Source organism: Cricetulus griseus (assembly GCF_003668045.3).
Source record: "Cricetulus griseus strain 17A/GY chromosome 1 unlocalized genomic scaffold, alternate assembly CriGri-PICRH-1.0 chr1_0, whole genome shotgun sequence".
Classification (NCBI taxonomy): Eukaryota; Metazoa; Chordata; class Mammalia; order Rodentia; family Cricetidae; genus Cricetulus; species Cricetulus griseus.
The window spans coordinates 77,324,943-77,347,333 of record NW_023276806.1 but is presented as its reverse complement, the minus strand read 5'-3'; the positions used below and the strand labels follow the sequence as shown (position 1 = coordinate 77,347,333).

The following is a 22,391-nucleotide window of genomic DNA, read 5'->3' as shown; positions in this document are numbered from 1 at the left end:
TTTCAAACAAAACAATGTAAAACAAAATACCATGTCTCAGGATATGTCTATAAATGCTTTCACTGAGAACATATTGATTTGATTGCTATTTTTCTTGATACTTATACTTCTAAGTGATATAAAAATTGGTGGCTAAGTATAAGACTAAAATGTAATTAGCATATATTTTTAGTGATAAAAAAAGTTTTTGAAAGACTTTTATTCATCTAAAATTCAAAGTATAAAATTGAATTATACTATCATACTTTGTTAATTTATACATATCAAATAAAATGGGAAAGTTATATTTATCAATGAAAGTTCATATTTAAGGGAAGAATGTATTAAAGAAATATTAAGGTAAGTCAACATCTTACATCTTTAGACCTTTTAAAATGTTTAATATTTTTTGTTTTTCTCCTGAATAGAAATGACTCCTCAATTAGCCAACTCTGTGATTTATTTTCTTTCTGTAGGACTTTGGCGATGATGGGTCCTTGTATATCACCAAGGTTACCACAGTACACATGGGCAATTATACCTGCTATGCAGATGGCTATGAACATGTACATCAGACACACATCTTTCAAGTGAATGGTAAGAAGAATAATGTTGCTGTCACTATTTTATGCTTCACTTGATAATGTCACAATTGAATTGATAGTGCCTTAATTTTAGCAGGGTTCTAATTTTAGGTTTTAGACTTACTATTTATATAGCATCATTTATTTTTTAAGTCCTCAAGTGAATTATAAATTAGTTACAATTTAGTCATTATAAACAATTACAAGGTAATATTTTAAAGCATAGGAATTTTAAGTTATTGGTTTTAATTGAAAATATCAATCATACATACACAGATTTTAGAAACTGATAAGACTAGCTCTTTAGAATTTTAAAGGAGATCAGCTGTTTGATTATTCTTACCAATATTATTGTTAATATTTTTGTTAAGTAGATCTGTCACTGTCACTGACAATCAAGTGTAAGTGTGAGAGACAGTAAAAACAGGTCTTAGAGATGAGATTGAGGAGTAGGCAGAGCTTGGAATGAATAAAAAAGCATACTGAGAGACTATGTGAGATTAGCTTTTAATATGTTAATTTAGACATATTAAATTCCTATTTATCTCTGTATAGTGGTATCAGTTGTAATTTCAATATCTGTGTTGCAGAGGGAAGAAGATTAGAAGTTGAAGACCATCCTTAACTATAACTGAGACTAGACTGACTTAAATGAGGGATTGCCTAAGTTTTTGTTTGTTTGTTTTTTGGGACAGAATTATTCATGTGAAGATGTTTTACATTGTGATGCTTTATTCAGTGGTTTGGGGTGTTAATCAAGCAAACATATCCAAACCATTTATTTAGCATAGATTTAACCTGAGTTGACATAGACTACTATGTATGCTGTATTGTTAGTACTATGTTCCATATTTTATCATATGTATTATTTATCTACTCTGTGATCTAAAAAACAAACAGAGGCTGATTTGGGGAGTAGACAGTGTGACTGGTATGCATACTTGCATTCATAATAGAAAAATCAGGATATGAGTTTGGAGACCTAGCCTATAATCTTGTGGATATATATCTACATTGTGTGGTTTTTTTTTTCTCTTAATGTTCTGGAAAAGTATGAAAATGTTTGTTGTAGAGAATTGGCATGTTTTAACTTGTTTCAAATAAATGAATACTTAAAATATTATAGTCACTGGGAAATAAATAATTGTGTCCTGATACAGACTATGCAGTAATTCAGTAGGGGTCAGATTTGGAGAATGCTTAAAAGTAGACCTGTCACTGTCACTGACAATCAAGTGTAAGTGTGAGAGACAGTAAAAACAGGTCTTAGAGATGAGATTGAGGAGTAGGCAGAGCTTCGAATGAATAAAAGAGCACACTGAGAGACTATGTGAGATTAGCTTTTAATATGTTAATTTAGACATAATTATTGATGCAAAAGTCAAGAGAAGACTGACAGCCCTAGTTGTATATTTAGGTACTTCAGTTAAAGTTTTAATCAAATCAAGCTCAAGCTTAATTAGATTACCTTGAGATTGGATGTAAAGTCAGAAATCTGAGCCTTGGAAGTAACATTACAAAGAAGAAAAAGAAGCCAAAGGACAGAGTGTGAGGAAACCAATGTCCATGAACATAATTAAGAAAATGCTTTAAAATTCTAGAAAATGGGGTCGGGTTCTAGCTCAGTTGGTACAGTGCCTGTGTAGCAACCATGAAGCTATGAGTTCAGTCCCCAGCATACAATGAGCTAAGTGTTGTGGTGAATATCTATGCAGAACTCAGGAGATATAGTTAGTGACATCTGAAATTCAATTTTTCCTTAGCTCTATGGGATTTGGAAGCTAGCTTAGGATTCATTTTTTAAAAGACATTAAAAAATAGAATAAAGTGGGAAAACATAAGGAATCTGATGATCCTTGACACACAACAGCATTAATTCCAGGAGTGGTTTCTGGGCCAAACTCAGCAGGAAACTAGCCCTGGGCCTAGTGTGAAGTCAGCTTCCAAGGGGGAACAGTAGAGAAGAAAAATCAATGGTATACATTGTTTGAGGTTCAGGTGCTTTGAACTGGAGCAACATCTCAGCCAGTCTTCCAGTTGAATCTATGTTATGGCTGCTTGCAGTCTGAATACATTAAGCCCAGTGTAACTGACACAAGGAGACCCATCTTCATTTCCTTTTCAGTAGTCATTGGCTTCAAACTAGCTGACAAGTCCAGCACCCTGAAATTTCTCCCTTCTTTTATAATTAAAGCACAGATATTCTACCAAACTGTGTTGTAACAATTAATTTTGAACTCTTTTTTCTATTTTTTTATTTAAATTATAAACAAGCTTGTCTTACATGTCAATCCCACTTTTCTCTCCTTCCTCTTCTACCCTGCCCTCCATTAACTCCCTATCCCATCCCCTTTCTGCTACCCAGGGAGGGTGAGGCCTTCCATAGGGAATCTTTAAAGTCCCGTCATATCAATTGGAACAGGGCCTAGGGCTTCCCCCAAGTGTCTAGGCTGAGAGATTATCCCCCTATGTGGAATGGGCTCACAAAGTCCATTCTTATGCTTGGGATAAATACTGATCTACTACCAGAAGCCACATAGATTATCGAGGCCTCCTCAGTGACACCAATGATCACAGATCAGTCCTATGCTAGTTTCCCAGCTATCAGTCTGGGGTCCATGAGCTCCCCCTTGTTCAGGTCAGCTGCTTCTGTGGGTTTCACCAGCCTGGTCTTGACCCCTTTGCTCTTCACTCCTCCCTCTCTGCAACTGGATTCCAGTACAGTGTTTAGCTGTGGGTGTCTGCTTCAGCTTCCATCAGCTACTGGATGAAGGCTCTAGGATGGCATATAAGGTAGTCATCAATTTCATTATTGGGGAAGGGCATTTAAGGTAGTCTCTCCATTATTGCTTAGATTGTTAGTTTTTTTTAAAAAATATTTTTAATTAGTCCAAATTAGGAACAAGCTTGCTTCACATGTCAATCCCTTTTCCCTCCTTCCCCAAACACTCCTCCAAACCCCCATTTCTCCCCACCCCATCCACCCTCCACTCTGCAGGTAGGGTAGGTCTCTTGACAGTGGCTAATTTTTAACCTTTAAGATCACTTACAGTTAGGCTCAGTCCCAATCTTTCAGCCTAGCCTCTTGTTCCTTCTTTAATGAGCCTAGTTCATATTGTATCTGCTTTAGAGCTATATTTTAAAACCACAGTTTCATCACTTGCTCTGCAAGTTTGGTTCAAATTGGTATTTCTAGACAGGCTGGAGAATATGCTGCAAGAAGCTTGTAGTGTATGGGAGGTCAGGAGACTCACTCACTATACACTGCTGGCCTTCAGAGTTCCAGCTCCTTGAGCCCTTCTGTAGCATGTTTATTCTGCAAGTCACCTACTCACTGAGCTCTAGCGGCAAAATTCAGAGACTTCAGCCAAACTGTGGGTTTCATGCCCAATCACAGTGTATGTTTCCTGTTTTATTCTCTCCTGTGAATGAACTGTTTCTTGGATGTCAGGTTTTTCTCAGAGATGGAGTATGGTTGAAACAGAAAAAAGAGACCTCAGACATGAAGCTTCATCCAACATCTACCTTAACCATATGAATGAATTACAATAAACTCAACATAAAGTTATTGCCTGTATGAGATTCTATTTGCTCTCTCCTTTCCTAAATATATAGATCCTCGAATTAGTATCAAATTAGAAATAAAATCAGCATTTCATTTATTCTATTACATTTAATGCACCTTGAATTCCCAACATTAAAGTTTTCCTGAATAGATTAGGGATAATTTAATCAAAAGTGTATTATGATATAAAAACTCTATTATGCTAAAAGAAAATGTAGTATGGTGATGTACATTAAGTGTTAGATCTGCTTACTGAAACATAGATTTTAACCATTAAAATGTATGTATGTGTGTGTGTGTGTGTGTGTGTGTGTGTGACAATCAATTAGTGTACTTCCTGTGTGTTTATATAGTGTGTGTATATATATGCACCTCTACTTGCTATATGAAGTACATAATTAGGATAAAGCTTATGGATTTTACAACCTTGCCTCACACATTCACACTCACAATCATATACACAGACAGATAAAATGAATTATTTCTTATGTAATTTCTTTTTGGCCATGGTACTTTATCACGCTTTTTAAAAATTTGCACAGAATATACTTGTTTAACTGAAGTGTTTCTCCAGTTCTCCACTTTATCTATGTATCTGTCTGTCTGTTTAGTGTCATTGTGACTTCAATGAGGTCAATTACTTATTGATTATTAGGCCTTAAAATATTTATTATTTTTCCTCTTATATTGAAAATTCATAAGATATATTCAGGCCATGGCTTACCTTTTTCCATCTCCTGTCAAAACCTCCCAATCTCCCCACTCATCTAATCCATGCCTTATTTATTTCTCTTTGTTTAGAAAACAAATGAGCAAATGAATAAATCAAACAAACTAGAATATAAAAATCATAACCGAAACACCAGAAAGGACAAGAAACACTCAAACACACAGAGAGATATACAGAAACACCCATTCACACACACACACACACACACACACACACACACACACACACACACACACACACACACAACAAAGAAACACAAAATGAGAAACCCTGATATAAAAGAAAAAAACAGTAAAATAAAAGATGCTAAAATAAAACAATATGAGACAGAAAAATCTATAAAAACACCATTGAGTTTCTTTCATGTTGGGCATCTAATTCTGGGCATAAAGTGTAGCCTTTAGTAATGTAAATATACCTAGAGAAATGCCACTGGAGAGCACTTATTATTCCTTTCCAAGTGTTTGTCAGTTGGTGGTAGTCCCTCAGTTAGGTATGGAAGATTGTTTTTAATTCCCCCTCTGATTGATTCTGATTCACCCTCTTAGTGCAGAAACCCCTTATGTTAGAACCTGTGCATGTTGCTGCAGTCTCTGTGAGTCTGTTTCTGAAAGACATGATTTCCTTGATGTTATCTACCAACTCTAGCTTTTATGATATTTCTACCTTTTCTCCCACATTGCTCTCCAAGAGTTGAGGGTACAGATCTTATTATGTTATTATATTTTAGAACTGAATGTTCCAGTTTTCCCTCTCTGCCCATGATCCAGTTGTGAGTCTCTGTATGTGTTCCCATCAGAAAAGCTTCTGATGATGGCTGAGCAAGACATGGTTGCAGCCAAAATGTCATTGGGAGTCATTCTTTGCTATGTTCTTTTTGCAGAATAATAGTATTTGTAGTATTGTTTTCTCCTATGTTCATGACCTATCTGGTCTCAGGTTCTTGGCTCTCTGTATTCCATCTGATGGAGTGGGTCGTAAATTCAATCAGATAGTGGCTGGTGACTCTCACATTGTTTGTGTCACTACTGACTCATCTTAGGATGTAGGCAGGTCACCTTTGTTGACCTCAGGTTTTGTAGCTGGGTTAGTGGTTACCTTTCTCCTCTAATACAATGTAACATATTCAAATTCCATGAACACTAGTCAGTAAGGGTGAAGGCTCTAGTTAAGCACTAAGTCAATTTCTCTGTGTTAAAGTACTAAGTATTGTCTTCAGCAATGTGGTCTCTTCATATTTTGTGGAGGGCAACCTATAGTCTTGGAAATATTCTGAGTAGTTTCCATGTAGTCTCATTTGCCAGCACCTAAAGTAGAAAAATGCATTTCTGGCACTTGAAGTTTCATTTGGTGGCAAAGAAGTCTATTTGGCACACTGCCCCCCCCCCAATTATTTGGTGACTGCCTTTAGATTTATTTCCTGTTTGTATCTATTTTAAGAAGTTTATCTAATAGTTGGTTCCCATATGACCCATCAAATGGCCTTTAATGTTACTTGTGCCTCCCTGCATTGCCTCTCTTTTACCTTCCCTTTCCCTCTTCTCTCCCTTCCCTTTTTGATTCTTAGTTCCAGTCTACACAATGTTTGTCCACAATAATATATTCTATTTCCCCTTCCTAGAGAGATCATCCCCTCCTGACTAGTCCTTTACTCTCTGTGATTATATGGATTATAGCATTTTATCAAAGGCTTAAAGCAAAAATCCACAGATAAGCAAATATTTTCACTATTTGTCTTTTGTGTTTGGGTTACCTCATTCACAATAATTTTCTTTTCTTTTTTTAGCTCCATCCATTTTCCTGATAATTCCATGATTTATTTGTTTATTCATTCATTATTTCACAACTGAAAAAATACTTAATTGTATAATGCATCATAATTTAATTATCCATTTATCTGTTTGTGGACATCTATGCTGTTTAACTTTTACTATCCAGCTGGCTATAATACAGCAACAACAAACTAAGATAAGCATATGTATATGTAGCCTTATGCAGTCCTTTGAGTATATGTCTGAGAAGTAGCTAGATCTTGAGTGGATCTACTCACAACTTCCTGGGAAAGTGCCTCACTTTTTTCATAGTATCACTATAAGTTTGCATTCCCACCAGAAATGAATTTATAGTTGGTACAAATCTTTTCACATTTTTTGTCTGCCACTTTGTCAAAATTATTTATGTATATTAAATACAGAGGTTTTCAGTGTCACGAAGCTCCCATTTGTTAATGCTTGTTCTGAATTCCTGTGCTATCATGACCTAGTCAGAAATCCATTTTCATTCAAGTAAATAGTTTTCAATTTCCTTCTTAATTTTGTCCTGATTTATATTTTATTCATAAGTGAGTTGTTCAGTTCCCATGACTTTGTTTTGTTTCTGTTTTTACTGATGTCCAACTTTAATCCATTATGGCTTTTTTCAATATTTTTGTAATCCATTGAGATGTGCTCTGTGTCCGAATAGATGGTCAGTTTGGAGAATGTCCCATGCCATGCTCAGAAGAAGCTGAATTATTTTATGTTTGGGTGCAATGTTCTGTAAATATCTGTTAGGTTCATTTGGTTTTTGATGTAATTTAACCCAGCAATTCTCTATTTTGTTTCTGTTTCAATGAACTGTCATTAGTGAGAGTTGAGTACTGAAATAACCCACTATCACCAGGTAAGGGTCAGTATGTGGTTTGAGCTGTAGTAATGCTACTTTTATGAACATGGGCGTCTTATGTTAGGTGCATAAATGTTTAAAATTGCAATATCCTCATGGTGGATTTTTTCTTTGGTGGGTATGTAGTGTCCTTCTCTATCTCTTCTGATTAGTTTTGTTTTGAAGTTTATTTTGTCATATATTAAAATGGCTACAGAGGCTTGCTTCTTGTGCCCATTTTATTGGAATAGCTTTTCCATCCTTTTGTCCTGAGGTGATGTCTGTCCTTCATGGGAAGGTGTGTTTTATGGATTGGCAGAAAGGTAGGTCTTGTTTTTGCAATACAATGTATTAGCGAATGTTTTGGTATTTGGAGAAATTGATTCCAGTAACATTTAGTTATTAATGCATATTGTTTATTGATTACTATTAATCTGTTATTATTGTGTGGGTTTCCCCTCATTTTAAAAAGTAACTGCTCTGGGATTATTTATTCCTTAAATTTTCTTAGGTAGATACATGCCACTTAAATTTCTGTATAGTTTTATAAATTTTTTTATGTGTATTTTGTTTGACAGCTTTGGTGGGTATAATTGTCTTCATTGACATCTGTTGTCTCTTAGTTAGTAGAACTCTCTACTTTTGTTTATGGCATGCACATCAAATCTTTTATCCACTGCTCTATCTCCTTAGTCCTCCACTCTATTTATGTGTCTGCTTGGTTATTTATTTATTTATACAATCATTTATTGTGAGGCATGGTCACTTCACTGAGTTAGAAGCATCTCTATTGACTCGGCTAAACTTGCCCTAGAGATCTGTAAATTCACCTGCCTCTGTACTCCTTTCATGCAATGAGATCACATATGTGCTCCCACGGCTGCCTACACCTAGTCTTTTAGTCCTGTTTGAAACAGAACCTTCCAAGTGAATGCTTTACCCAATCAGTCAGGTCCCCTTCTCTCTCTTTTTATGTTACTGTTGGGCATAAATTATGGTTAAATGGGTACATCATGAATTATAAGACATAGAAATATTTTTCAATTTCACAGTGATGAGATTCCCTCAAAGTTATAACTGATGGGCATTATATAACAAATAACAGATGTGCCTGGAGAGGGCCTGGGGTCAAGGGAAGCAATATGATTTACAAATATAGGTATAATCTAATATGCTTGTATGGATAATCTAACAGGACAGCAGACAATTCTTAAGAGAAAGGACAATAAATCACTTAAATGGTGATCTGCTGAAAAAATAAATGCAGATTGGTATTTTGGAGGTATACCCAGTCTGATGCAGCTGGAAGTAAAGCAGACCTCTGGGGTGAGTATGTTCAATGTGTCAGCTTAGATAGTTTTTAAAATAAAATTTTAAAAATCATGTCTATAAAAGAAAAAGAAGAGCATCAGTACTGCTTGGGAATTCTCCTTGAAATGAAGAATAATAAATAAGAGTTTAAATAGAAATTTGTGAATGTGAAGTGGTTTGTAAAGAAGGAAGTAATTATTTTGCTGAGCAAGGGGAGTGATAGAAATACTCACATGTCATTAGAATGATGTGATGTGATATTGAAGTAACGTTAATGTGGCCCTTGTTACTACCCATGGTGAGAAGGACTCTCCAACATCAATATTTAATCAAGAAAATGCTGCATAGGTTTGACTAAAGATCAGTTTTGTAGGGGCATTTTCTCAACACAAGTTCCCTTTTCCCAAAAGACTCCAGCTTGTGCCAAATTGACAAAACACTAGCCAGTACAGGTTTCCTAAGAAATTCTGCAGCTCAAGTGTTTTAAATTAAATTTGGTGGTTCTAGCCTTAGTCAAAAAAATAAAAAAAAAGAAACTAAGTATGAAGTAATACTGATTTTGATCAAATTCAGTCACCGTGGGCCACAAACTTCAACAACAAATACATTTCAAGAATTATGTTAAAACCTATTTGGACAAAGCTACACAGAGAAACCCTGTCTCGAAAAACCAAAAAAAAAAAAAAAAACAAAAAACAAAAAACAAAAAACAAAACAAAAAAAAAACCTATTTGGAGAAGATAGAGAAGAAAATAAAATGTAAGTGCAGCAATAGGGATTTTGGCTCACAAAAATGAGGAGAACTCCTAGGAGGTAAAGATGTACTTTACTTAGATGTGAAAAGAGGGGCATCATAGTGACTTACACACTGTTTTTCCTAGTGGAAATTCTAGGCAGCCCATATTTTTCAAAATGGCCATGGAAATTATTTTTGCATTTGCACAGAAAAAATAAAAGATAGAAGAAAGGGAACTAGTGCCTCACCAATAAGAATATACTTAAGGGAGTTTTAATAAAGGTACCCAAATAATTTTCATTGACTAATATTAAATTGAAAGGGATTATATTTCTGTGATCTTTTAGTATTCTACCAATAAAATTTTAATTACTAAGAAAAAATGAAAAAAATATTGATTAAATAACAAACCATCATTGCCCCCAAAGGCTTCTGTAAGTAGGATTACTTTGTACAAAAGTAATTAAATAATATCTATTTATAAAATAATAGCATTCATTTAAATGCAATGGTATATATGAACTTTTAAACATTTATTTTCTTTGGTTTTGTGGCATTTGGCATTTGATATAATATCATAAAACATACAAAACATACATGTGTTTTTTGCATAAGTCAATATAGGAAAATGGACATCTCTTAGTTGGTATAGGCAATAGCAAAAGAATAGTTGAGCAGAAGGAGAGATATTGGCAAAACAATAAAAATATTTAGCAGAATGTAAAGCAACTGGTGCATTTGTTGGTCCAGTGTGGTTTTCCAGATAGAAAACTTTAAATTTTCTATCATGTTTTTTAAAAGGCAAAAAAATACTTTAGGAAATCAGGTTATCTGCGGAATTTATAAGAGTACATCCAGCAATCTATCATTTAGTAATGGAAAACAAATATCTGACTTATTACTATCACACTTCCTGAAAACTACCACAGCTACTGGAATGTGTGAGTGTGTTGAAATGAACAGTAATTTAAATATCTCAGGGGTTTGACAGAATAAAATCTACCAATAGTCATGTTTCTTTTCTGACAATGTAGAATTAGATTGTTGAAATATAAGCATGTTTTTGTGTCCTTGTTTGAAAAAGCATTATGTTTCTATCAAAGGATTTTCAATCTCCAGCGGAATTCATTTCATGCTTTTATGTTTTCTTTTTACATAAAGCAAACTGTCTAATACAAAAATGTTTGAAATTTTTAGCCATCAGTGTTTATACTACCCTGTGGGCAAAATGCTTGTCTATATTCACAACAGACTCATATGTATGTTGCTACTGCTCTGTCATTCAAATCTTAGCCCTCACACATAATATTGAACAGAGTCATTTTCCTATTTGTGGCAAAAACTTCTGAATAAAATCATGAGTTTTATAAAATATTTATATTGAACATTTATATCTTTCTCTGTGCAAATTGGAAAAGAGCTAAAAGAAAATCCAAACACAGGGTATTGAAATCTGATCTTCACTAGTGACCAGGGAATTAGGAGAATGTGATTGAAGGATGAGACATGATGGGTTTGCTCCTTGTACTATGGAAATATATGTGTATATATACATATATCCTGCTTCACCACTGGCAGCATGGGGACTTCTGTTCAGGAGCAACCCCTGACTTGATAAGCTTTCTACACAGCCCAAGTTCAGAGACTAATAATATATGTCTGAAAGCTCTGAGATGCAGAAATCAGGAAGAAAGAGGCTACCTGCCTCTTCGTTGTCCTTATCACATAGTGAGTTAATAAAGGATAGACAATGAGAGGTTCTTCTGGTCCTCTTTGAAAAGAAAACACACAAACAACAAAACAGCATCAAAAAGTGCAAATCTCAGGACTCCTTTCACTAGATCAGCAATTCCATTCTCAATGAAGTTTCACCTATGTCTTAACAAATATTCCTATTATGTTTGGCAATAAAGTTTGCAGATATTTTGCTCCTAGGAAAATGGAACTTTGACTTGGATGTGTATACTTATGGTGAAGTAGGAGAATGGTTACCCCACATTAGTTGCTATCAACAATGTAATGTTTTATTCTTCTCCCTGATAAGGCTCTGGGAAAGGCATTGTGCATGACTGGCTCCTTATCAACAGAGGCAATACAATGATGGAGGATAACCATGATCTGCAGCTGCTTGCTGCAAGACTCTGTGTCTGTGCCATTTCCTAAATGCCTACCAGATGCTCTCAAAGCAGAGACAACATGTCACGGACAGTCATTCCCCAGGGGTGGACTTGTCATTGGGAAGAAAGTTCAATTTTCATCTCCTGCATGTGGAACATAATGAACTACATTCTACATGTTCACTTTCAGAAAGTGAACACTAGAATCGAGTTCTTCTGGGCCACCATAATGGTGCTTGTGAATCTGTCTCCTTTTTTGTATTTATTTATTTGTTGTTGTCTTATTTCTTCCCAAATAGACTATTGGAGATTAAGTTCTTTCTTTCTTTATGTTTTTTAACATACTCAGAGACAGGAGAGTCCCTTATCTGATATTTATTTTCAACTTTCGTTTGCTCCTCCTGGAAGATTCTAGAGTTTACATATCTCTAGAAGGTTTTGAAACATGATAGAACAGTGTGTTAGTGGAAGACCTGGGATTACCCATTGCACAATTCCTTTGTTACACACACTATGTCCACTTGTAGTGCATAACAATACTTTAAACACTTTAAATATCTATTCTGTGATTAGATTCTATATCATTATAACTACATTCTCTAATTATATAACACATTCCTTGCTCCAAATGGAATATGTTATAAGTTTATTCACAGCCAAGGAAGGAATCACAACCAAGAAACATGGATTAGAGTTGACCAGAATGGAAGTTACCTTTGTTAGGGGTTACGGAAATTTTGAAGTCATAGAACAAGGGGAAATACATAAACCAATACATTTACCCAACATATTGGTGAAGATATCAGGTAAATAAGTATGAGGGTTTTCAGATACTATGACATTTTAGCTTTGTGATAAGTGGAGATTAAAGGTCAGCTGAGTCTCAGAACTCATTAAAGTATTATTTACCAAATAGTCCTGAGGATGTTAGATCAGACACATGGCTGATGGCAAATGGCTTTTAAAATGTACTGAAGATCCCATGGATAGTCTTCTTTATCTGCAACATTCCATCTCTCTATACTATAAATGTCCTAGTCAGGTCCAGACAGCATTGAGATCATCAACTTAGTTGTGACTTCTTCAGAAAACTTCTCTTCATAAGAAGGTAACTATTCTCAAAATATAATACACAAACAGGATCATTATTAATTATCTATGAAATTAAGGTTTAAAAAGTTAAATTGTAAAGAAATTACTTCAAAGTAATTAATATCCAAAATTAAAAATGCTTGCCCTTGTCAACTATAAAAGCTCTTCAAAGTTTAAAGTATAAATACTGCATAAATTATTTATTTTCTTCCCCTTCAGTAAGACAGAACCTCAAACATAAGGCTTGGGTATGACCGAAGCATCTCTTTCCTGAACCATTCCTAAGTGGCTTTAAGCATAGCTCATCTTAATGTTCATATCCAAATTGCAGTGTCTATTCTTTATGTCTTTGTATAGTATCTTCTATTGGAAAGAATAGCTGTTTCCTTATTTTTTTATGATTCATTTTTTGCCAAAAATATGGTTTTTATTCGAGACAGTGTTTCTATATGTAGCCTTAGCTGTCCTAGAACTAGCTCTTTTTTTAAAAAAAATTGTTTATTAGTTCAAATTACAAACAAGCTTGTTTCACATGTCAATCCCTTCATCCTCTCCCTCCCCTCACTCCTCCCCCTCCTCCCCCACCTGACCTACCCCCCATCCCAACCACCCACCACTTCCCAGGCAGGGTAGGGACCTCAATGGGGGCTCCTCAAAGTTCACCACATCATCCTGGGCTGGGCCTAGGTCCTTCCCCATGTGTCCAGGGCAAGAGTGCATCCCTTCACATGGGATGTGCTCTCAAAGTCCCTTCTTACACAAGGGAAAAATACTAATCCACTACCAGGGGCCCCCTAGAGTACAGAGGCCTCCTCATTGACATCCATGTTCAGGGGTCTGAATCTGTCCTGTACTGGCCTCCTGGAAGACAGCATCTGGGGTCGAGGTGTTCCCCCTTGTTCAGGCCAGCTGTTTCTGTGGGATTCACGAGCCTGGTACTGATCCCTTCGCTCTTCATTCCTCCCTCTCTGCAACTAAGTTCCAGAGTTAAGTTCAGTGTATGTCTGTTGATGTCTGCCTCTGCTTCTATCAGCCACTGGATGAGGGCTCTAGGATGGCATAAAAAGTAGTCATCAATCTCATTTTAGGGGAAGGGTGTTTAGGTTATTCTGTCCATCATTGCCTAGATTGTCAGTTCGTGTCATCCTTGTTGGTCTCTGGAAATCTCCCTAGTGCCAGATCTCTCCTTGGACTTATAATGGCTGCCTCTAATTCGGTATCTCTCATCCTGCTCTCCTCTATTCTTCCCCCAACTCAATATTTCTGCTCCTCCATTTCCTCCTCTCCTGCTCTGGTTTCTCTTCAGATCATATAAATCTTTCACCTTTATAATTCTTTTTAAAGATAGTCTGGCATATAGCCCAGTTTTGCTTTGAATTTGTAATCCTAATAGATCAGCCATCAGATTCTGTGGTTACATGTTGCCAAACCTCACTCTACATAATTTATAATCCCATTTATTGTATTGGTTTTAGTTATATAAACCATACCTCATGGTAATTCAGTTGGATACAATGCTGAGATTTATTTTTTAAAATGTAACTTAACTTATTGTGAAGTATTTACCTATTTCATGTATAATGTCGTGTCTTTGATCTCATTTTTTTTCTATTATTTGAAATGCTTTTATGAAATATTTTATTTGTATGTAAGTCATAGCCAAAATAATATGGTATTTTAATTTTTTATATCAGATACCTTTAGGGATATTTTTATGTACAAAATAATACCGAAAACAACTTTACTTAGAATTTAAGTTACTCCTATCCACAGTGCACGAATGGACTTCAGGAGCCCATTCCCCATGGAGAGATACTCTCTTAGCCTAGATACATGGAGCAGGGTGTAGGCCCTGCCCCAAATGACTTGACAAATTCTGATGATCCCTCATGGAAGGACTCATCCTCCCTGGGGAGTGGATGGGGGATGGGATAGGGGGGTCAGTAGGGGGCATGGAAGGATGTGAGGGAGAGGGAACTAGCATTGATATATAAAATAAGATTGTTTCTATTCTAAATAAAATTTATAAAAAAATGCTTTTGTTATAATCAGAGATACCAAGTATCCACTATACTAGCCAACATACTGTAATGATTTGAAGTTTAAGCATGCTACTGATATACTTCTCCCAAGACTTGTTTCTCAGCATGTAGTTTTAGTTGTATTTCCTTGAATAATATTTCTTCTGGGTTTTGTATTTTACATAGAGTGTTTGTGGTTTTATTGTTTATGGTTGTTCTACTGTCTTCTGACTGACTGTACTTAAGGGGAGTTCTATAGTTCTGATATTTCCCTCCTGTTCCTACTGCCTCTCCCTTTACCCTGTTCCTTTGTCTCCCCACTCTCCTTCCTTCGGCCCCTCCACTAGCCCCTCCTCTTATTCCTCTTCCTCCTTCCTCTCTTCCTGTTCCTCTTACCCCACTTCTTCCTCTTCCCTCCACACCTGGTCCAGCACGTCACACATACCTTCGACTCCTTTAACCTTCATCCATTCTCCCCCAGACCTTTCATCTTCTTTTCCCATTTTTATTTCATTGAAGATTTAATCTTTACCAATATGGCTTCAGGTGTTTGTTACTGGTATCTTACTTTTGTTTACTTTATTTAGATTACCTGCTGAACTTTTGTATATTTTTCAACACATTTGTTGAAAATGAGAATTGCATTTTAAAATTTGATTTACTTTCTCTTTCCATCTGGGTCACTACTATAGAGAAGTGTGACTTCTTCATATTTGACCTCCACTGGCCACCGTGCTATTTTGGTTTTATTTTTTCCCTCTTCTACATTTGTTCTCTAGGATATCCATATATAGATATTCCATTGTTCTGACTCAATGTGATAGATTCACCTTTTGCATTGTTGTCTGTAGTTACTCTCTGAAGCATTGTTGTTTTCAGATGCTATATCTTTCAAATATAGAATTTCATTTTTAAACATATTTTTAATTTCTCCCAGTGTTGTGTGTGTGTGTGTGTGTGTGTGTGTGTGTGTTTACCTTGCATCTTTGGACCTATTTATAGTGAATATTTAATAGGTCTCACTTGCTAATTTCATTGATCCTGAAATTTCTATGTATTTGTTCCACTCCATTGATATTTTTCTTCTATATGATACACATTTTCTTGATTTCTCATATCAATTTTTCATCAAATTCAGGAGTTTCTGGAGAGCAGAATATATTCCTTTGAAAAGTGAATAACAGGAACAAATAGAATAGAGTGAATAACTGCTTTTTTCTATTGCAAGATAGGGATCTTAACATATCAACTGTTCAACATTAAACAATTTATATTGAATAACTCCTTATACATAAGTAAATTTTGTCAAAACATTTTATTAAAATGCTCTTTATTACCTCCCAAATAGTGGTCTACATTCTTAGCAATAACAGTTCAATTTTATCTATCCTTTGCCAATCCACCCTGGTTACCATTCCTAGACATGTCAGCAAGCTTTGGACAATAAACTGTGAAAGTTTTTAATGATTTAGCATATGGATTTTTGTAGTATGAATACTAAAACCCAGAGACAGATATTGGGGTTCAAGCTGAAGATCAGAAAAGCAAAGCAGCCAGCCACTTGAGAGTTCTCACCTCTACCAATGCTCATACCAAAGGGGTGATGCACTGAATCTCCGATTGCATCTCCGTACTGCATTGTTCTCCTGTAAGTCTCAGAATCATAGTCTGCGATGCTCTCCTCAAAATAGCTAGAGACTAATTGCCACATGAGACTCTTTGTTTCTTCCTCATATGCCTATCTTGCCCTGGGGTTAAAGGCGTGAACTCTGTTAATCTTTTAGACTGATTCACTCTCATGTAGCCTCCTTGGGTGGATTTGAACTCATCATTACCTGAGTATACTTTTTTCTTTCTGAGACAGGATTTCTCTGTGTAGCTTTGGAGCCTATCCTGGCACTCTTTCTGGAGACCAGGCTGGCCTTGAACTCACAGAGATCCGCCTGCCTCTGCCTGCCGAGTGCTAGGATTAAAGACGTGCGCCACCAATGCCCGGCGACCTGAGTATACTTTTATAGCATTCAAAAGGAGTTAGTAGTACAATGAGTTACCTGCTCATCAAGACATACTACCACATCAAAGGGCTTAAATCTTTCCTTTAATCCTTTCATTGAAAACAGACTTTTTTCTCACCTAATATAACCTGATTACATTTTGCCTTCATTCTACTCCTAGTTCCTCCCCACCTGACCTCCCGCCCAGATTCACCCCCTTTCTGTCTCTCCTTAGAAAACAGGCATGTAACAGATATTAATAAGATGAAACACATAAAACAAAAACAAGCACATCAGAAACATACAGAAAGAAAAGAACAATAATAAGTCATAAGAAATAGATATAGACACACAGATCTACTCACTTGCACATTCAGGAATGTTGAAAAAACACTAAACTGAAAGCCATACTATATGCTCAAAGGATCTATGGCTTAAAAATAGATGGAAAAATAAATAAAAGCTAACAAAATGAAAAAAGAAACTCTGACACCACATTATGAGACAAGGATCTTCCAAAGATATCATTGAGTTCATTTTCTGTTGATCATCTAGTACTGGGCAAGCAGCCTACACTTAAGAGTATTTTGTTTCTTCCAGTAAAGCTCCCTAGCACAAAACTCACTTTTTATTTATTTACTTATTTATGTATTTATTTGTTCAAATTAGGAACAAGCTTACTTCACATGTCAATCCCTTCTCCCTCTCCCTCCCCTCATCTAACCCTCCACCATTCCCCCACTCCCTCTCCCCTCTGCTCCCCATGGAGGGTAGGGCACTCCACCAGGGCTCCCCCAAATCCACAACATCATCCTGGGCTGGGCCTAGGCCATCCCACATGTGTCCAGACCCAGAGAGCATCCCTTCACATGGGATGGGCTCTCAAAGTCCCTTCTTACATCAGTGAAAAATACTGATCGACTACAAGAGTGCGAAGGCCTTCTCATTGACATCCATGTTCAGGGGTCTGGATCAGTCCTGTGCTGGCCTTCCAGACAGCAGTCTGGGGTCTATGTGCTCCCCCTTGCAAAACTCATTTTTTATTTGCACATATTTATCAATTTGAGATAGCTCTGGTTTAGGGCTGGTGGTGTGGCCCATTTCTACTTTCAGCTCTAGGATCCTTTATGGTGCAAGCCCATTGAGGCCTTACAGCTGCTGCCTCAGTCTTGGAAATCATATGTGTGTCCATCCTGCTGAATTAGAGAGCCTTGTTTCCTTGTTGTCCTCCATCCTCTCTGGCTCTTATCTTACACTTTGCTTCCTCTTCTGCAGGGTTCCCTAAGCTCTGATGGGAAGGATCTGATAGAGACATCCCATTAAGACCTGAGTGTCCCGAAGTTTCTCATTCTCTGCATATTTTATGGATATAAGTTCTTTGTTATTTGTTCCCATTTGGTGACAAGAGTTATCTAGTTGGGGTTGTTTTCCTCATTTTTGCCACCTAATGATAGCTCTCTTATCATCTTTGTTTCTCATTTGTATAGCAGTTGATTCAGAACTTGGTAATAGGGTTCAGGTTCAAGTAGTCTTCAGTGACCTAGCCTTTCTTATCAGACATAGCAGTACCACCCAGCACAATGATACTTCTCATCAGAATTCCAGATTCTGAACTACTTTTTACCTTTCCATCAGGCAAAGTGTAAAAATAAAAGTAAACTGTGAATGTCTGACATCTTTTCTAGTGACAATAGAATCTGGGTGGGGGTGGGGGTGGTGGTGGCACGCAACAGATAGCTTTCAAATCACTTTCTCAGGGAAGAGCTTGAGGATTACTACTTCTACTCAGAACACAGTAAACCTGTTGGTGATCAGCAGCATTTCTGTGCTCTTGCCAGGCTGCCAATCACTTCACTCCAAGACAGGGTTTCTGAGAACGGTAGCATGTTGTGGTTATAATAGAAGAGGGGATACACTAGTATGTATGTGGCCTGCTGTTTTCCCAAGAACATAGGGTTCACCAGCTTTTCTGAAGGAGGAATGACAATACAAGGTTTTAACCTGGGATCAGGCAGTTTTGTATCTAATGCTATAATAGAATTCCATCTGCTTATGAAGTCAGGTGCAGAGCAATCACAGCAAATCCCCATACAAACTCAGCTGGTACCCATCCTTTGTCTGATTTTAAAACCAAACCTGTGATTAATGTTTCTGAAGACCATTTCTCCTGGGTTGACTGCAGGCTTCCTCTTCACTGACAACTGGCGATGTAGTACTGTCTAAAGTTATAAATGTTCTAGGCTTTGTTTTGTGTTTACTGTGTTGTTTCTCCACTGCTTACACTGCTCAGTTTCTCTTTGTTCTTCCATTCTTTTTCTCTGGAGAGATCAGTCTTTTCTAGCAGGTTAGCCACCTTTATAATCTGTGCCTCACCTTTTTTTCTTTGGACAGGAAGTTTGTAAGAAATTTGTCTTCTCCATGTTATTGATGCCTTGCTTTTTAGCTCAGACAGACTTGGACTTTGTGTGTGTCTCTGTTTCTTGTCCTGTGGGATCTGTCACAGTGAGAGATAGGAAAATATTACATCTGTCTGCCAAAAGCACTCAGAGTTCAAACAAACAGTTCCACCTTGTCCTCAGTGATTTGACTAATCCCACCCAGGGGCTTTGCTTCCATCAGTGCAGTGTATAACCTGTGCCCAGACAGAATCCATTATTTTATTCCCCAGATTTCTTTTTTTGTGTGTTTATTTTATATTGGCAGTTTCTAACCTCAGAATCTCAATTCAATAGACTGCCTAGTCATGTTCCCTTAGGTCTAGAGGAGAATTTCACACATTCACTGTCACTTTGGGATACATTCAGAACTTTCTGAAGAATTTTAGACTTTCCTTTTTATATTTTTGTATAACTTTATCCATAATTTGTATAAATGCTTAATAATAGATCTTTGAAATAGAAAATATTTCAGAGCAAATGTTTGTTTATGCTTACTTATTATGTGGTACATTTACACAAAGGAATACTACTCAGAGGAAAAAAAAAAACAATGGAATCTTGAAATTCACAGGCAAATGGATGGAAGTAGAAGAAACCATTCTGAGGGAGGTAACCAGTCCAAAAAAAAAAATAAAAGACAAACATGGTATGCACTCACTCATATGTGGATTTTACACATAGAGCAAAGAATTGCCAGCCTATAATCCATACCACTAGAGAAGCTAGGCAACAAGGACTCTAAAAGAGACATACATGGTCCTCTGGAGAAGGGGAAAGGGACAAGATCTCCTGAGTAAATTGGGAGCATGGAAGGAGGGGAGAGGGAACTAGGAGAATAAAAAGGGGAGAAGAAGAGGGGTGAGGAGGACATAAGGGAGCAGGAAGGTTGCGTAGGGGAAGAATAGAGGAGATCAATCAGAGATACCATCAAAGAGGGAGCCAGTATAGGTTTAAAGCAAAATCAGGCACTAGGGAAATGTCCAGAGATCTACAAGGAAGATGCCAACCAACCATCTAAGCAACAGTGGAGAGGCTACCATAAATGCCCACCCTTGATAACGAGATTGACAACTAAATTACATACCACCCCAGAGCCTTCATCCAGCAGCTAATGGAAGTAGAAGCAGATACCCACAGCTAAAAACTGAATTGAATTGCAATCCAGTTGCAGAAAAGGAGGTGTGATGAGCAAAGTGGTCAAGACCACTCTAGTGCAACCTACCGAAACAGCTGAACAAGAGGGAGCTCTTGGCCCCCAGACTGATCACTGGGAAACCAGCATGGAACTGATCCAGACTCCATAAATGTGGGTGTCAATGAGGAGGTCTGGGAAATATATGAGGCCTCTTGTAGTAGATCAGTACTTATCCCTAGTGTAGGAATCGACTTTGGGATCCCATTTCACATGGAGGGATGCTCCCTCAGCCTAGACACAAGGGGGAGGGCCTGGGAGAGGATGTGACAGACTCTGAAGACCCCCTATGGAAGGCCTCACTCTCTCTGGGGAGCAGAAATGGTATTGGATATGTAGGGTGTTAGTGTGGTGCAGGGGAGGAGGGGAGGGAAAAGGAACAGGGGATTGACATGTAAAACAATCTTGTTTCTAATTTAAATTTAAAAAATTAAAAAAAGAAGCATGACACATTCCTCTATACAGAAATGTAGTAAAAAAAAAGAACCTGCTACACAAGGCTGAAAATATGGCTCAGTAGTTAAGAACACTGGCCTGGATAATCTTCCAAAGGACCCTGGTTCAATTCCCAACATCCACATGGTAGTCACACCTGTCTGTAACTCCAATTCCAGGGGATGTGGCATCCTCACACAGTCGTACATACATACATACAAAAGAACCTCCAATGTAATGGAGCACTGAAAGTCACTTTAGTACTGCCTACCTAAAGCTGCTACTAGGAACTCAAATCACTATCTTATGTTTTGTGTTTTGTAGTGCACATATAGTGCAATTAGTTTTTAAAAAAAAGAAGGAAGAAAAGAAAAAAAACACAAATATCTCCAGATATCTATAGATACATTTGAAACAAAAGTTACTGAAAAGACAAAAAAAATTAAAAACAAACAAACTGAAAACTATCTTAAAAGAACTCATCTGCTTCTGTCTTATTAAAAACAACAGATTACACTGTATCTGTACAACTTAAAACTGAGTAATGACAGTCTGGATGTAAGGTGATGTATCATTTACACAGCACTGCCTACATGAACACAGATACTCTTTGATGATCAGTGACCCACTGGTATCAAATCTAATTAGCTCATATTTAAGAAGGCCTGATGCTACCTACTGAGGCTGCAGGATATAGAAATTAGCACTGGAATAGTAAAAAAAAAAAATGACCAATTACAATGAATGTACCATCACTGAGTCCACCTTAAAATTCTCGGATTCTTCTGATTTTATCTTACCAACCACAATTTAGCCTGCCACTTTCCCAACATCTAATACATTGTATGCAGTGATAACAAAATAGCAAAATTCTCTTTTCTCCATGGTCTTAGCTTAATAACTTCCTAAGGGAAAAATATACTATTAAGTCATAGAAAGGAAAATATTACCTGCATTGTAGATGCTGCTGCTTGGAGATTCATAGGCATGTCTGCTCACTTCAACACAGGAACTTCAACACACATTGGCTATTGTAGCTGAGCTGGTGACCATGTCAGAGCAGCAGCAGGTGGCAATCAACTTCCAGAATTGGCCCACCAGAATGCATAGCACTGATGGCTGAATCTCGGATAGACAAGGCCTGAGAGCTTCAGATCTAGAATGTCTCTTGCTACTCCTGTGCCTTTACATGTGTGCCACTGACATTTTTTCTGTGGTATCTGGTATAATGTGAATGGGTGTGGGGGATTCCCACTGCGTTTAATGTAGTGTGATTGTTTAATGAAGATGATTTCCTCTTAAGCTGTGAATTTTCTTTACAGCTTATATACCCCAGCAAAATCTTTCTAGCACTATAAAAATTGTGAAGCAATGAATTTATACAACTGTGTAAGCTTGAATAGAATTTCTATGATTAAGAGATTTTAAAAATAGAGTAATGTATTTGATTATGATAGATGTTAGTTTAGTGGAAAAATTAATACAGGTAAAGGTAGGGGATATGGAGTGGTCCCTACCCCTGGTAAAGCAGACACTGCAGAAGAGAGAAAATAA

The 22,391-nt window shown here is 36.9% G+C and overlaps 1 protein-coding gene across 3 annotated transcripts in view; it reads left to right on the top strand.

Annotated features, from left to right (window-relative positions):
- Window positions 1-22,391, top strand: part of Fstl5 (follistatin like 5) — a 507,741-nt gene that overhangs the window by 344,080 nt on the left and 141,270 nt on the right. For all 3 annotated transcript variants that reach the window (XM_035451280.1, XM_035451279.1, XM_035451277.1), the window contains exon 7: window positions 456-576. In XM_035451280.1, the coding sequence (XP_035307171.1) occupies window positions 456-576 (121 nt within the window). The remainder of the gene's footprint in view (window positions 1-455; window positions 577-22,391) is intronic.